This window comes from Hipposideros armiger, unplaced genomic scaffold (genome assembly GCF_001890085.2).
Source record: "Hipposideros armiger isolate ML-2016 unplaced genomic scaffold, ASM189008v1 scaffold_173, whole genome shotgun sequence".
In the NCBI taxonomy this organism is placed as follows: Eukaryota; Metazoa; Chordata; class Mammalia; order Chiroptera; family Hipposideridae; genus Hipposideros; species Hipposideros armiger.
The window spans coordinates 1,417,793-1,436,475 of record NW_017731523.1 but is presented as its reverse complement, the minus strand read 5'-3'; the positions used below and the strand labels follow the sequence as shown (position 1 = coordinate 1,436,475).

The 18,683-nt window shown below is 37.1% G+C and overlaps 1 protein-coding gene across 1 annotated transcript in view; it reads right to left on the bottom strand.

Annotated features, from left to right (window-relative positions):
- Window positions 1-18,683, bottom strand: part of ASXL3 (ASXL transcriptional regulator 3) — a 155,225-nt gene that overhangs the window by 91,329 nt on the left and 45,213 nt on the right. Inside the window, exon 6 of the mRNA XM_019652066.1 lies at window positions 8,375-8,496. Coding sequence (XP_019507611.1) covers window positions 8,375-8,496 — 122 coding nt within the window. The remainder of the gene's footprint in view (window positions 1-8,374; window positions 8,497-18,683) is intronic.

The following is an 18,683-nucleotide window of genomic DNA, read 5'->3' as shown; positions in this document are numbered from 1 at the left end:
AAATGCTATTATAGTAATACTTATAGTAGCCAAACGAGTTTAAAACAAGGCCTATAACAAGAGACAAAAAAGGACCCAGTAATCCCACTTCTGGGTATTTATCTGAAGAAACCCAAAACACTACTTTGAGGGGACATGTGCATCCATATGTTCACTGCAGCATTGTTGACAATGGATGAGATGCGGAGGCAGCCTGGGTGTCCGTCAAAGGATGAATGGATAAAGAGTAGGTGGTACATATACACAATGGAATATTACTCAGCCATGGAAGAGAATGGGTTCTTGCCATCTGCAGTGGCATGGATGGACCTGGAGGGTATTATGCTGAGTGAAGTATGTCAAGCAGAGTAAGACAGATGTAATTTGATTTTGCTTATATGGGATTCAAAAGAACAAAATAAACAAACAGACAACAGAAACAAACTCACAGATATAGAGAACATTTTGATAATTGCTAGATGGTAGAGGGGTGGAGAATGGGTGAAAAGGGGGAAGGAATTAAGAAATACAAATTGGTTGTAACGAAGTAGTCATGGGGATGTAGGGTTTAGCATAAGGGATACAGTCAATAATATTGTGATAACTATGTATGGTGTCGGATGGGTACTACATTTATTGGGGTGATAAATGAAAGTGGAGTTGAGGGCGGAGTGAAAAAAGTGAAGGGATTAAGAAGTACAAATTGGGCTACAAAATAGTTATGGGGGATGTAAAGTAAAGCATAGGGAATTTAGTCAATAATATGGTAAGAACCATGCATAGTGCCAGGTGGGAACTATATAAATGTCTAACCATTGTGCTGTACACCTGAAACTGATATAAAATAATACTGAATGTCAACTGTAATTGAAAAAATAATAAAAAGGAGAGGAGAAGTAAAGGGGAATAAGAGGTTCAAATTTCCAGGTATAAAACAAATAAGTCATGGGGTTGTAACATACAGCATGGAGAATATAGTCAATAATATTGTGATAGTGTGGTAAAGTGTCAGATAGTTGCTGAACTTATCATGGTGATCACACCTTTAGGCATATAAATGTTGAATAACTATTGTGTACACCTGAAACTAGTATCATAGTATCTGTTAGCTCTATTTTAACAAAAATATTTTTTTTAAAGTTTTAAAAATCCAACAGGACTTTGAAGAGAATTTAAAAAAAAAAAAAGGTAAAGTTCAGGCACAAGAGATACAAAAATAAATAAGATGTCATCCTCTGTCCTCCTCACCTTTAGCTTGCTGTCAAGAATATATTTAATGAAAGTGTGTGTGCTATAAAATATTTAAGACATTTGCTCTTTCTTTTAGCAAGGTGTGTACATAATTACATAAATCTCTCTATTCTTGTGTAAGAACACAAAGCCCTTCATAGACATTAACTTATCAAGTCAGTAATAAAACAGAATGAGGCAACACAGTGCCTTAAACTACAACTGAGTTCATCTTTGCCTACTAGAGAAGACCTCACAAAACAATAAAACCTATACAAAGTGACACGTTTTTAGGAGACTATATATCATACGTTTCAACTATTTCCTTTGGCAATCCAAATAGGAGCATTTAAAAAATATTCATTTTCTGTCAGGATGGGGAGGTGTGTTTTGGAAAATGTTGGTTAAAAAAAAAAAAAAGATGATGAAATAAAAGGCCTAGAAGCTGGAATCATAAAGTCAAAGATGGCACGCCTTTATATAGCATTTGTGGTAAATAATTCAAGTGATAAAAATTTCATTCTCAATTTTTAGAGCTGAGAAGAGTCGATGATAGAAAAATCAGTTGAATAAAAAAGAAACCAGGATAGAAATAACATCACAATAAGAAAAACCCATAGCTGTTTTGAAGTTTAAAGAGTCAAGGTTGAACCTAGGTAAGGATAAAGGAATGCTAACCAATACTGAGCCCATTTCAATTAATTTTTTTTCCTGACTATGTATTTCCTATTCAGAAATTTGAACAGTATTTCTTCATATATTTTTTAAAATACTGAAATGCAACACTGTGCGCCTGCAGGTGACCAATGCTAAATGCTCACCATAGAAGAAAAATGATTGTTTTAAGTGTATGAAAAATATACAATACATACTTTTTTGTTTTATCTCTGAAAAACAAGCATGAAATGTGACCCCAAACAGCTTTTGTAGGTACAAATAGGCAAAAAGTGGAAAGCCTGCTTACCACAATGCTAGCCCCAGGATGAAAGCAGCAGGCTGTCAGGGAAAATCTGGGGAGTACTGGAGTTCAGCTGTTAGACGGGGCACTTTGATTGTACTTACTGGATCCACAGTCATTTTAGGCTCCTTGAAGACTACAACTCACTTTCTAGAAAGTAGGGTTTACTTGACTCTGGACAATTAGGGCATCCCCTAAGCAGATCAGGATGCGAGTGGATGGGGAACAATGTTGATTCACTTGCGGTATTTGGGAGAGTTTGGACTGGCTCCCAACAAGAGAACTCTTGTATTTGTCATGCCCATGAGGCAGGTCGTATAGTGAACTCTGCCTTATCGTATTATACATACTAATATGTTTCGTATATTCCTGGTCTCTTGTAGGGCTCGCATCCTGCAAGTAAAGAAGCTAGCTATTTATGGGTTTTTGTTTTGTTTTTTTGTTTTTTTGTTTTTTATGTAATTATAGTTCTTCAACTACCTGCACACTCACCCCTCACACATATGCTGGTTGGCTTCTCCTCACAATTCCTTGAAAAACATGCAAGGTTTTTAGGACCACATCTGCTGGGGTAAGACAATGATGGAGGGGGAGGCGGAAGTGAGAGGGAACACACACACCCCAAAGAAAGGGGTGGTAGCAGCTCAAGAGAACCACCACAACTGGATTGTTTAGGATTTTTAGGTGACTTTTCCTGTCTTTAAACAATGTACCAGACAACACCAAAATGAATCTGAGCCAAATCTGAGCCTTCATCGTGAAGGCACCAATCTTTGATACTTACTAAACACCATTCTAAGTGCGCCTCACCTCCACAAATAAATGCGTCTGACCACTGCCCAGGAGAGGTACTAAAACCCCTCTCTTCTAATGTGCTGACCTGAAGAAGAAGGGGGTGCTACAAAGTTGTCTTAATGACTACGTGATGCAATGGTTAGGGCAAGGTTGTCGAGTCAGAGAAAGATTTAACGAGCCAGGTGATGCAGGGTAAATTATTTGGGTAAATGTCCCTTTAAAACAGAGCTGGTAAGGTTGGTAAGATGCTTTTAGTAGGAAATCCAGAGTGCTATTTGTTATACAGACGATTGGGGGATGCTCAGTGACCACTGGCCTTCTCGCAGGAAGTCCTCTGAAGCTGTGTCCAGCACCTCTTCTCACTACAGGGTACACTTGCATCCCTTTATCCTCTGCTCTGAGCTTTAGGTAAAATTCCAAGAGAACAAAAAAATTCTTCTTTTAGATGGTTACAAATATAATAGAAGTTAAATGCGATTTAACTTGCGATGATGTAAGTTTGGGTGTCCCACAGGCCGGAAAATATAAACCCATGTGACTGATTTAAGAAAACAGGACCAGGAAGCCACTTCGGTTGGTCATGGAAGGTTTGTTCTCTACAAGGGTACCATGAGAGGGGAAATATTTTTTGTTGTGATGACAACTTGGGGCAAGGGCAGCTTTTCCTATTCCACACCAAAGGTCTTAATTCATCCTGGTGGCCCTGTTGATTGAGCTGTAACATGGTTTTATTTTGACGTTGATCTTTCATAATAATTTTTACTATATTAGTCTAGATTCATTTTAGGGGAATGACATCAATGAAGCACCTCTAACTACTCAACCCTTAGCTCTTCATCGGAATGCTAATGGAATAGCTTATTGAGCAGCTTTAAATCCAGTAATTTCAAATCTAGAAAGAAGTAATATCAAAACCTAAATAAACAGGCAGATGGCAAGCATAAATGCAGTCTACTATGAAGGAATGTACCTCAAGCTGCCCACGCGTATAGTGTCCTCGTGTCCAAGTACCTACTCGACTTTCCAGGTACCATAAGCATGAAAGAAATTTACAGGCTTAAACTGGGAAATAAACTTAACTTTTTAAAGAAAACAAACATATCAGAGCTAAACCAGTCTAAACTAAAGATCACATCATACAATTACAATTCTGAGTCTAAGGGAAAAGAAAGAAATATAAAAATTCTGACTCAGCATGCTTTTCTTTAGAGATGTATCACAATATTCTCTTGTAGACAGAGACAAAAAACCTTCAGATAAACATTTTATTTTTTAAACAGTAAAGCTTGTCAGATAACTCTACACATATGAAATGGTTCTCATTTCCACCCTAATGAAAAATAAAATAAAATCTAAAATCAGAGGCTTTTGTGTTAGCTTGGAATTTGCAATAACCAAGTAATGCCTGCTTTATTTTAGTAGAAACACCACAATAATCTAACTTACGAATGCACTGAATGCAATAAGCTCTTCACTGAAAAATCTGAAAATATCACATGCTGTGAATGCTGAAATAATTACAACTACACACATATGAAACAGCTGGCTGTGTCAGGCTCCAACAACTTGCATTGTTGTTAGTACGCTAAATGCCAACACCCACATTCAGAAACCGCTATCGTGCAACATAACCTTCGGAATTTCACAGTATTGGTCAAACATATAAAGCTAAAGCAAAACACCAACAATACATCTGCTTTGTGATATGAAGAGGGAAAAGGATGTGCAACTTTATGAATAAATTCTACCACCCTAAATAAATGAAGTAAAATAAACCTACAGAAACAACAGAAAAATGTTCTGTTCCCCACCATGTTACCCTCCCATAATAGGCCTCATCCTTCTTTAATCTTTCATTTGAATCAGCTGTTTCTAAACTGCCAAAATTTAATCTTTCTTAATTATCCTTCTTTAAAAAATCCAAACTCTAATCATTTCACACCTTTTAGGATCATTAAAACAAAAATAACAACGCAGAAAGATGACACACAACAAGGTAATCAGCAATCTGCTACTCTCCACAAGCTTCTAAAGACACTTATTCTGAATATCCTTATTCAGGAAAAAAAAAAAAACCTACTGAAACAAAAAATATATTATTCATGCAATTATACCCAACATATGATGTACACTAATGTTTTGATGATTAGAAAGCAGAAGGGACCCAAGTATTTAGGAACAATGAAAATAGTCTATGTGAACAGCCAAGGGGCATTAAATACACTGCAGTCAACAGTACTGCAGAATAAAAGAACCCACTCTCTGCAGCAACTTGCTTCAGGTGGGGGTGGGGATGGGGGCTCAGGTGGGAAATATGTCTGGCTTAGTGTGGAGGTTTGATTTAAATTATTACTTTTCACTATACTTATGCTTATGAAGCTACTGGCTTTTTGTTGTTTTCAAGTACTTCTTTTTAAGAACCACACTGACCAATGCACAAGCTGAACTACCAAAGACCTAATGACCCACAATATACTCCCAGGAAAAAGATAAGAGCTAATATATTTGAGTGCCTACTGTTAATATATGCTGATACTGAACATAATCAGCCTGTGTTTGGAAATAATATTCTTAATGACTATCCTGTTCTCCTTTCCTTATACTACGCAAATGCTCAAGAATGTAAATTTCTTTGGAAAATGTAAAAAATCAATCTATCCTATTACATACCCTATGCTGAAAGACAGTATTAGTTAAGAGGGCAGTATCTGAAACTATGCTTCTGGAATAAAATGTCATCCCCAAGATTTACTCCCTGGACAATCTTGGGCAAGTTATCTAACTTCTCTGGGCCTTAGTTTCCTCATTTGAAAGAGAGATACTAGTACATACTTCAAAGGATTTGTATGATTAAATGGCACAGTGCCTCTAAAATACATGGCATAATGTCTAGAGTTCAGGAGAGTGCATGTCAGCTAATATAATTATTATTAGGGTCATTCAGTTGGCCCTACGTTCATGAAATTATGATTTGTGCATGTAAAATACACACAAAACATACATTCACAAATACAGCGCACATATATATGGATACATATGGATATACACACTTACAAAGAATTCTACATGGCCATTCAACTATCCAAAAGAAAAGAAAGCTGCAGAGTTGCTGAGGCTACAATTTAAAATGCCTCATGTTCAGTCAATTTTTGAAATGCTATCTTCAGAAATTCAGCAATTACAGGGAATCTGAGTAAAATTCTGCAAGGACAGCTTTTCTTCTAAATGGGTTTGTAATATGAATTTGATTATTAATCAAACATTAGCATATCTGCTACGTAGCATGCCATCTTCTCCTGGTAACAAATTTGTTACTTGGTTATACAATAGGAAGTTTTAAGAAATTAATACATAGCTCTTTCAGGACATTAAGAAGTTTTCAGAACAGATTGTTAAAACAAAGCTTAGGTCCTCGGCAAGTAAGTGGCCCTTCCTATGAACACATGCTCTACAATAAAACAAAACAAAAAAACCACTAACTCAAAGTTGTGTAATGTTTTAGTCATTGGAAGAAATGTTTAAATGATATGAAACCAAAATGGAGAAAGTGACAAATAGTGAGACAGGACAATACAGAGATGCGAATATTTATTTTTACAGTCCCATATAAGTAGATTTTGTGGCATGCACATTTTCTAAATCACTGCTCTTCAGGAGTGTGAGCTTCATTTATGATCACATACATGTTTCTTAAATGCTATGACTACACATATGCAGTTTTGTATCTTTCGTTCTATCCTGATTAGTATTTTTTTACTTGCATCCTATTTGCCACCTGAATAAGCCTTTCCTAGGCTTCCCTACCATCATCCACTCTTTATGTCAGCCATTCAAAAGGGATCTTTACACTGCATTTAATTTTGTTCTTTGGTGTCTAAAACATTTCACAAGAGCAATGATATAAATGGCAAAGATTATTTGACCTATGTAGGATGAAACAACAGTTAGTTACTACTATAAATATAATCCCAATGAATGGAAATACTGTAATCTCAATAATTACCACAGAATAAACAGTAACATAATTCAGTACAAAGTATGTTAAGTTTCTTTCCTGAATTACCTTGTATGAAATAGAGGAGAAAAGTTGGAATATTCTAAGTCTAGGAGATTGGATGTGAACATCAAGAAGCTTTACAGATTGGTGGGACTTTTAAAGAAAAAATTTAACTTTATTTAAAAACATGGTTTCTCTTTGCTTGTTATAAATACTGTATCACTAGAATGATACTAGATTTGATAAGGTCAGCAAGGGGTGAGGTGGAGATTGTCATAGAAGCATCAAAATAAAAATGCAAGAGCAAAGCACTTACACAGGGGAAAACCATGAATAAAGGATTAAATATGTGAGCTTTCCATTTATGGACATTATTAGTGTTACTTACCATCATGCCCTGTCCCCGTCTAATCATATTATTGCTTCCTTTTCTTCCCTGCACAATTCAGCATTTGCCAGGGTGGCAGCAGTAACTACCCTTTATTGAGTGATTATTACCACATGCTTTCAATGTATCACCTCACATAATTCTCAGATCATTCCCATGGGAAAGGTACAATTATTTTCCACATTCTCTAGAAAAGGAATTTGAGATTCATGGAAGAAAAGTGGCTTGCCCAGAGTCACACAGTGAATAACAAGGATTGAAACCAGGGTACGTCATAACCTAGCGTCCAGTCTTACGACCACTGCCTCCCACCACTATCCCCAGACAAGGACACACAGGTCAAGACTGCTTATGTAATATCAGGAGGATACTGCAAAGTCAACCTCACTTCAGCAACACACACACTCACTAATGAGTATTCTAGATATAAGCAAGCCACAATTACTATTTTTCTTATTTGTAACTTAACACATATCAGTAATGAGGAAGAAATTACCTGTTTATTTTCACATTAACTATCAGATAAATATGAGACCACAGAGACACTATTTTTAAACCATGCAATACATTCATAACTCAGTATGTTTACTATAAATCACAAACACAAAAATCTTAATACTAGTTTCCAACCATATTTTCCCTCTTCTATTTTACATCAAAGTTCTCAGACAAGCTTCTCCTAGTTTTCAGAAAAGATTAAAATCACTGTACTGAGTATTATGGAAGTAGTTGAATTCAGGACATTTCTATTGCCTTCTGATTGCTGTGGTTTTTTGTTTGTTTGTTTGTTTTTTAGCTGAGTAATCCTGCCACCTGTTGGCAGCTCAGTGGCAGCTAAGCTCAGGCCGGGAATCGAACTGGTGACCTTGTTGCTCAGAGCTCGCACTCTTGAGCGAGTGCTTAACCAACTAAGCCACTTGGCTGGCCCTGATTGCTGTGTTTTTATTTATTTTACTTTCTCTGCATAACACTCACTACCTTAAGTAGGTAGAACCAAAGGACAAGGAACCAATACCAGCTGTCTTACCTGTTTAAGAGCCTTTTTGGTGTGTTGCTGAAAGGAAGACACTAGCTTGCTTTGCACTGCTGTGTTAGTAAGGCTCGAGTCTCGAGTGGAAGATGCTTCATCAGTTACCTGCTTCGCACAAACTAGAAACAGAGAGAGATAATGATATTACTAATTTGAATTCCTTTTTTTAATATCCACTGTAATTAACTTGAAGCTTTTTCTTCAGGTGAAAATGGATACCTAAAATAAAGCAAAATAGCATGGTATAAGGAAGAGTTACCTAGACTGGAATGCAGGGATCATTTAATAACTGTGCGGCTACAGTTACATTTAGCCTCCCTAAGTCTCCATTTCCTTACCCACTAATTGATGCTAATTTCTATGTCATAGGGTTATTGTAGCAATATAAAAAGGAGCATAATATCTGTCTCAAGAGTTGGGAGTCAGTAGCTATTTTCCAAATCTGAATAAGGAGATTGGGCAATGCATAGTATTCTGAAGAAACAATCTAAATTAATGAAGTTGTTTTAAATCTATCAACCTCAGAGGTATTATGAGTCTTCTATTTTTTAAATTACATTTATTGGGATGACAATGGGTAGTAAAATTACACAGGTTTCAAGTGTACAATTCTATAATACATCATCTATATATCACACTGTGTGCTCACTACCCAGAGTCAGTTCTCCTTCCATCACCATATATTTGACCCCGTTTACCCTCTTCTACCACCCTTCCCTCCCCTCTCACCCTCTGGTAACCACTAAACTGTTGCCTGTGTCTATTGAGTTTTTGTTTCTTTATTTGTTTGTCCCTCATGAAGACATACAAACAGCCAACAGATACATGAAAAAATGTTCAACTCACTAGCTATTAGGGAAATGCAAATCAAAACCACAGTGAGCTATATCACCTCATACCTGTTAGAATGGCTATCATCAACAAGACAAATAATAAGTGTTGGAGAGGCTGTGGAGAAAAATGAACCCTTATACACTGTTGGTGGCAATGCAGATTGGTGCAGCCACTAAGGAAGGCAGTGTAGAGGTTCCTCAAAAAATTAAGAATAGAATTACCATATGACCCAGCAATTTCTCTCCTATCTACCCAAAAAATATGAACACATTTATCCATAAAGATATATTACTCTGATGTTCATTGCAGCATTATTTACAGAGGCCAAGACATGGAAGCAACCAAAGTGCCCTTCGATAGATGATTGGATAAAGAAGATATGGTATATATACACAATGGAATACTGCTCTGCCATAAGAAAAGATGAAATAGTGCCATTTGCAACAACATGGATGGATCTTGAGATTATTTTGCTAAGCGAAATAGGTCAGACAGAAAAAGTCAAGAACCATATGACTTCACTCATATGTGGGATATAAAACTAAAAGCAACAAATGATTCTTCTATTTAACAGCCCTGCTTCTGTAGAATCAATGCCCTGTTGGGGAATGTTCATTCTCTCCTATGGGCCAAGTCACACAGCATGGAAAAAGAAAAAAATGAAATTTGAAATGCTGTGTGTCAGTCAATTTAAGATAATTCTTTTCAAGAAAATCGAGCCCTCTGAGATTATAGCATAATCTGGTCATGTGTACTAGAGGCAAGCTTTCCTATTGCCTTGTCTACAGAAGACATTTGCTTAGAAAAGACACCGCTTTTCAGAAAAACCAGACTTGTTGACATGGATAACCAAAGCGCTCACATTCCCCTCCTGCTCTGTGAAGCCTGAGGTAGAACTAGAACACTTCTTTCAGCCCTCTTCACATATTCCACCTGCGAGACTAGCTCTAACCCTGGGGTGGCTTGGCAAAGCGCAGATGTGGGCCCTTTTCTGTCCCACTAGAAGGAGGTATTTGGAAAATCAAAGTGAGGAAGCACTATTAGAGGCAGAATGGAGGCATATACCAAAGGCAGGAGGCAAACGGAAATCAGATGGAAGAAAGTATCTTCAGAAAATATTATAAAAGCTCCAAATATGACTTTTTAAGGGCACTATGGTTAATACTAATCCAAGAAAATTTTCTAAGGAACAGTAACTGGGGAGAATTCTGACCTGAGTTTTTTTTTAAGGTGGAATAAAAATGATTCTAGCCCCAAATGGAAGTATATGGATGTGCATAGTGTTGAGAACACTTAAGCTGCTCTCTAGATAGAGTCAAGCACATACTGCTGAGAAATGAAAATGTGGTTCGTGAAAGAGAATGTTTGGAAAAAAAGAGTTAATCAAGTTTTGTTTTAATACGGCAAGTAATCAGCAAGCCAAAAATGAACAAGTTTTGGCAGATGAAATAATTGTTAGTTATTAATGCCCGGCACTTTACATATGTGATCTCATTTCATCCTCACAGCTTCCTTGCAAGATGGAGAGTTATCTCCATATTGGAGAGAGAAAACTGGAGTTCAGAAAGACTCAATAACTTGCCCATAGTCACACAGCCAATGAAACACCAGAGCTGGGATCCAAAGCTAGGCCCATAATTTTCCACTTAAAATATTTGGCCTCAAAGCCAAGAACTGATGTAGAAAATTCAGCGTCTAAAGAAGTCTAATTTACTTGCATCATGTTGGCAGTACTGAAACAGGAAGTTAATAAGGGCACAAGGAACAAGTCATTTAGCCCCTGACATGAAAAACATTGAGAACTGTGAATGAGAGTGATTGACTGGCTCAAGAAACGCTATGATTGAAATATTATAGCAAAAGGATTTGCCCATGGATATAACGAGAGAAGTCCTTGAATTAAAAGATCAGGTGATTTTTTTTCTATTTGATACAATATGGCATTTTTCCCTTAAAACAGTCTAAATGTTCTAGTTAAGAAACATTTTTATAACACGACTTGCATAAACCATGGCTCCCAGGTGTCTCTCCTCGAAGTGATGACTAAAGTAATTTGTAACACTTTGCCAAAGCTTACTTATCAAAAAATATTAGAAATAATCATCAGTTTATAAAGATTAATTTGTTTTTGTATTGATTCCATGGATGGCCTTTTCAATGTTCTGAAGCCCCTATGAAGTGTGACAAATTGCGGGGAGAGGGTGTGAGAGGAAAGTGGCAGACAGGATATATGACCCCAATTGAACGGACCTAAACGGATGTGATGTAAGCCCAGCCAGAAGTCAAGTGTGCAGTAGCAAATATGTTTCATTACTTTCACATTCTTAGAGTAGTATTTCCACCTGGAAAAATGGAAACTTACAGGTTAAAAAGAATAACCAAATACAGTACATGGATTTTAGGAAATTTATGGAAAATATAAGAATGCTGCTGCCTTCTGGACATCTCAACTTATCAATTTTCTTAGGTGTTTCAAAGGTAAACTTGAATGCAGCAGGATAAAAAAAAAAACAAGTGCTGAATCAGTGTATATGTAATTAAAGGCTCATGTCACTTATATTTTCTAACTGCCACAATAAGCAGTATATAATCCGCGGTCCTTCCTGTGGACGATAGATATCTATCTTACAACTTGCTCTATTTTTTTTCTGACTTAGGAAACCATAGGCTGTTGTGATACCTATATTTTGGTATCAGCATATATACTGTGCAGCTTGGTTTAAATTCACAATTGCACTGTGTTAACAGTGTTACACATATATTACACACAGTGTTTCCAAAAGAAAGATTTTGTTCAATTTAGAGCCCCAAACTTCAGATGCAGGGCAGAACAATAAAATCGAAACAGTGTCAAAAAATACTAGGAAGGTTTTCTCTCAAGATGATTCATTTTCCTTTAACTCAACTCTATTTTGCTTTATCTTACATTCCATCCTAGACCCAAGTGAAGCATTATGAGAATTCCTTTCCTACATAGGCATTTTCCTCCCTGATCCCTCTTTCTGGAATTTGGTCCTGTTTCTCTGGGTCAAATCATTTTCCCCTGGTTATTTCTGATAACATAATTATAGATTCTTAAAGACAGTGAATGTAATAAAAAATAATAATAAAATCTATAAGTGAGTGTGTGTTCCTTTGGGATAAAACCACTTATTTTTAAGGAAAAGGAATCAAGAAAGAAAAAATAGGTGGGGCACAATGTAATGAATGCATAGACTCCAAACAGTGTGTCTACATGTGTGTGTTTGTGTGCGTGTTTGTGTATGTGCATATGTGTAAGTGCAAGTGTGTGCATATACGTGTACATGTGTATATGTGTGTATGTGCATGTCATATGCATGTGTGTCAATACAGACAACATAACATGGGCATATATTAGGCATTATTCACTCTTTTGCATGTATCTGATGATGGTGGCTCAATCTAAAAACACTAAGTAGTTGGATTGTATTGGTTCATGAAGATTCATATTCTGACAAAACACATGGCTTCTACTTTGACTTATTTTTGTAGCTTTCTTAATAACAGATGTGATAAATAAATAATACAAGGCTTATTTTAAACAGTTGCCTGAATATTTATCTAAGGGACCAAGTTGGCCTCTGAAACACAAGCCAAAGAAAATTAATGTTAAAAAAGGACGAGGGGAAATCCCCTGTATGTGAAACTACAACAGGAGCCAGGAAACTGAAGAATTAGGACAGATGTTTTATCCAATAAATATCAAACACTGACATGCAGCTTAGCAAGTGATATCTTCTTGGCACTCAGAACAGAATGGGGGTAATGGCACTGGCACCATCACAAAATGAATGCCAGGTTTGTATACCTTGAAGCCCCACAAGACTGCCTACCCTTTCGTAGGTGGACAAATTAAAGATCAGAAAAAACTTTTTTGAAGTTATAGAAATACTACTGCTGTCTACATTTGGTTTGCCTGCCCAAACTAGGCAAGCCAGAAAAAACAGTTAGATGCTAATCTGCTTTTAATTAGACAGTAAATGGGATTCTCAGTAACTGCTGCTCATCTACCAGTATTCCTGCTCACACTCAGATTCCCAAACCCCTCCTGCAAAATACTCTGTTTAGAAGGTGTGGGAGCAAAGTGAGATGGAGGACTATAGGTAATCATAAGACAGGCTTGAAGGCTAGAGAAACTGGTGACTAAGTTCCAGCAAGGCTGGATTTCAGCCTATTTTCTCAGTCTCCAAATTGCCCCTCTCTCCCCACTTTTTCAGTCGCCATTCAACCTGAAAATGTGACTGAACTGGAAAACATGGTTTACAGCTTGTATTTTAAAAATTGAGTGCTACAGAAGGTACGAGAAATATTCCTACCAATCTAATTACTAATGCACTGACAGGTGTGCAAGTGGCCTTTGACCTTGAACCTGAGGCACAAAGAAGGGAGTAATGAGAATGCCATCTCCACCGTCTGTTTCCAGTCCCACACCTTGGTTGCCTCCTGAACTCCCACCCTCTCTGATCCAGCCAATCGAGACCCTGTGCTATTTCCTGAACACATATACTTGCTATATTTGTTGCAATTGCTCTCATTGTCCCTTTTCCAAGTACCTCTTCCATCTCTCTGCCTAGCAAACTCATCATTTTAAAACTAAATTTATTGGGGATAACATTGCTTAATAACATTATATAAATTTCAGGTGTATAACTTTACAATACAACATCTGTACACTCTATTGTGTGCTCAACACCCCAAAGTCTAGACTCCTTCTGTCACCTTGTATTTAACCCCCCTTTCCCTCTGTGTCCTCCTCACACACACACCCTCCCCCTCTGGTAACCACCATTCTGTTGCCTGTATCTTTTTGTTTGTTTTGTTTGTTTGTTGCTTTTTGTTTTATATTCCACATGAGTGAAATCATATGGCTCTTGTCCTTTTCCATCGGACTTATTTCACTTAGCAAAATGCTCTCAAGGTCCGCCCATGTTGTTGCAAATGGCAGTGTTTCATCTCTTCATGGCTGACTAATATTCCATTGTATGCATGTACCACTGCAGCGTTATTTATAATAGGCAAGACAGGGAGACAATCCAAGTGTTGTCCTGTGACAGATGACTGGACAAACTCATCATAACAGATCAAACTCAAACAGTGTTCCCCGGAGCTTTCCTGACTATCCCAGTCTCTGAGGTAGACTTACTCCTCCCCACCCATGTTTCCTTGGAACTTACAAATTCACAACAGTCCCAGCAATACCAGTGCTTGTGTCTGCCTCACCACCCACAGGCTCAGCAACTCAGGGACTTACGTATGTGCGAAGCGAGGCACAGAGGTTGATTTATAAATGATTACCGTATTTGCCAGCGTATAAGACGACTGGGCGTATAAGACGACCCCCTAACATTTCCACTCAAAATACAGAGTTTGTTATATACTCGCCGTATAAGACTACCCCCTCTTCTGCACACCTTCTACACACCAAATAAAAGGTAAAACAATATCAGATTTTTGCGAGTGTGGTAAAATCGCATAACAGCAAAATCGCATAACAGCCGAGCATACACCCAGCAGCGCTGCTGATGCCTGAACGGTATGTGGAATGAAGTGGGCGGGCATCGGGAGGCCACTATGGCACGGGGCAAGCACTATGGGCAGTCTATCTGAAGTGTACCTGGCGTATAAGACGACCCCCCACTTGGAGGCATATTTTTCAGGGCCAAAAAATCGTCTTATACGCCGGCAAATACGGTATTAAAATTGTCAAATTTGATTTTCATTAAATTTATTTAAAGTATTTTTAAAGTTAACTTTCAATTACTGTTTTGAATAAGAATTCAAGGAAGAGATCAGCAAAGCACACTGTTTCATTATGGAAAAGCATATCTAAAAGGTGAATTTTTTAAAAATCTGAAAACAGAAGTTTATTCTTTTAAATGTTTAAATTATTCTAAAGCCAATTAGGGAAAATTTGGAAACCGAACCACAAAACATCCTATGCAAGTCAGTGGGAAGTTGCAGGACCTGCCACTAAATGTAGGTTATTTCCTTCTGCTGTCTTTACTCATTGCCTTATTTTAAAAGCGTCATTGGAGGTTTTGCATAATGAAATAAAAATAAATGTAATTTAAAAGTCAAAATTAGACATTGCAATGTTTACTTGAAATGGCAGGAGCTATGCGGGCACAGGCTACAAAATGGACCAGGATTTGGCATAATATAGTTGCTGCAACAAAGACATTCATTGCTATATGTCTCACTAATCAACACAATAAGCAATAAGCTATCTGAGGTAATTGGTGTTCAAAGGCCTAATCAAGGCAGAGAGACAGGCATCCCTTTGATCAATATCATTTCTATTAGTCTCCCTTCCAACTACTTCCTTTCAATGTTCTGAACACTCAAACTAGATGCCCTCAAATCAAAGTGGTTATCTGTAGTAATGATCTTGACATATACTACAGGCTTAATACAGTTTTTACAAATAAAAAATTTAAATCAAAGGCCACACAGTATATCAGGCACTGTGTGGTATAATGTTAGGATTCAATCACATTTTTAAAAGAGGGCTGGGTCTTAGAAGTAGCTCTTTTTTTTTCTTATTAACCATTCATTCAGTTGCAAAATTTTTATTGAGCACTTTCATGCCAAGCCCTGTATAAAGTGCATGGAGAAAAACAATGAATCAGACCCAAGACCTGACTTTGAGACCATATTTTTAAAAATATTTTTTTCAAAGAACAGTGGCAAAGAATTATTACTTCTACCTGAGAAAAACCAAGTCTACGAATATCTAGTGGTGATCACTATAATTTGTTTTGAAAGATCAATAAGCAGATAATTCAAAAGTATTCTAGATGGCAAATTAAAAAAAAAGCTCATGTTTGGATTGTAATATGTTTTATATATCATACTTGCATTTTAAATTGTGTATATCAGATATTCTGGATATACACAGCAACAAAACACATGCCAAAAACCCATACAGGCAAACCTATTTGACCTTCACTAAATCTTTCCTGGATTCCATTTCTTTCAAAGAAAAAATATTTCCTTAATCCATTTTTGATCCAGACTAAAGAGAACTGCTCTCCTCTCTCAAAGCATTACAAGATAGATAGATATAGGTGTCTTGATTTAAACAAGTTCCCTTGTTGCATTAAAAGAAAATATTCAAAGGGTATGAGATGGCAAGAGAGGTCAGCAATTAAAAAGAGTAATAATAGCAATAAAATAATGAAAACAGCAATTTTCCCCTAAGAAACTTTCAAGGGAGAAAGCATCTGATCATTGATACTTGATAATATTTAGAACAATATAATTTATGAATAAAATATACCTAATATAACTGAAATTTTTACTGTATTTTATAGCCTGCTTCATTAGCTAAAGCTAATGAATAATGCACTCCACTTAAAACCAGAGCAATTTAGTTATACTAATATATCTGGATATCCATACAAAATATCCCTTTAAACTCAGATAAGAAAAGAGAACCTCAAAAACCAGAAATAAAAATACTTAATGGTAAAAACATATCCTACAGGTACCAGCCTTTTAGCTACCTAACCCTCTCCTCCACAGAAGCCACACAGATTCCTGTCTCAGAATTATGGACAGTAATAATACAATAAGCTGCTTATGTGGGGAACAACATTAGAAACTATTTCTTTTACAATGCACAACACTTGCGATGTTCTATAGTGCATATCAGGTTCCTGAAACATTTACACAGAAATACAGTGATCCACCTACAAAATAAACAGAAAAAAGCTGGGAAGAAGAATATCATTCAAAGGTTGGTAGACAGACGTCAACGGTAAGTGCTTCACTCATGGGCATTACTACTAATTACTTTATACTTCAACATAGAAAAGATAACACCAGTGTACAATAAAGGAGAGTTAGATAAGGTATTCAGGTAGCTAACTGTTTGAAAAATGACTATCCACTGTCACTTTAGAGAAAAAAGAGAGAATGGCTTATTTGGTATCAATTTAAAAAGTACTTTGTTTTTAAAGAGCATGGGTGCTTTGTTACTATATATCAATCACAAACTATATACATCAAACAGAAATTTGGCTAGTTAAAATGAGTGATTGTGGGAATACCTTTAATTTTTATTTTATTTGAGAGGGAGTTTGTTTTTATTATGAGATCATAGTCTTTCCAATCTTTATCTCCATATTATGAAATATTTCTGTCATAGCATAGAAAATGAGGGGGAAAGTACACGTAAATGGGCTAATTTATCTATACTTAAAAATAAAACTTTACTTTCCTTCATGACTCTGAGCTGTTAAAATTGACCAAAATCCATTTTATACAAGAACAAGGTTCACAGTTCAAGGGGAAACATGTAGGAAAAAGAAGTCCCTGATGGGGAGGCGCGGGGGAACCATGTCTATAAGTCATGTTTGAAAGAGCTGCGCTAAGTCATTCGGAGAAGATGAAGGGGGTGGGATCTGCATGATGCCCAGATGTTCTCTATCATCAGGAAGGGAAAAGAAAACTAAAAGCACAAAAGAGTTCAGCACAAGGAAAAAGTTCTTGACTGTAAGGTTAACAAAATCACAGAAAGACAAATATAAAGGGACTGTGAGATTCCTGTCCCTCTGGACATTTACTGTTAGAATAATGTCTAATTGAATCAACTGGTTTAAGTACAATGCTGGCAGGAGAGAGGACGTAGGCCTACATGAACTTGTGAAGTCCTCATACTTCTCGTGAACTATGAAAGCTGCGGGCTAGGATGAAAGAAGGGAGAATGAGAAAGAGTGGGCAGAGGAAATTTTATATCCTGCCAACAGCCCTTTCTGACTGGGGACAGTATTCTCTTCCCCCTGTATTTTCTTTCATGTGTAACTAAAATAACATCATTTTCACAGACTGAAGTTTCTCTAGGCCACCAATGTAGAACAGGTGTCTCTGTGAGCTAACAGAGCTGTTAATGAAAATGCAGATGTTGGAGAAACGACATATTAGTTTAACCTAAGAAAACCAGGGGGCCTGGTACAGTGACTGAAAGGAGTACCCTCCCTCATCTACAAGACTCTTAAGAATGGCTGTCAGGTGGAACTTGATCATGAACACAGGAAGGCACCCAGGCCGTCCTTTGTAAAATCACACTGGAGCAGTCCCAGACGGGCTACTGAAAAACCTCCAGCATGAGACCAAAAACGCCACGAGGAATGAGACACCACGCAGGTTGGCAACATCTTTAAAAGTTACTCAAAACACTCCCTTCACAACTGCACAGTCCCCTCATTTTCCTTCCCCCTACCCTTGTATAAAATGGCCACTGATAAATGGCCAGTGGTACGCCCTGAGGGTGCCGAGCCCTTCATTAGAACACATCTCACTTCCTCCAGGAAGCTTCTCATCTGTATGTAATTGATGTCTCAACAGAGAGCCTATCCACACACTTCAGGCCATCTTAAAGCACTTTTCACTTTTGAAAAAAGACCCCTCAAAGGGTGGCCTCAGAGCCAATGAAAACAAAGAGTGAGCT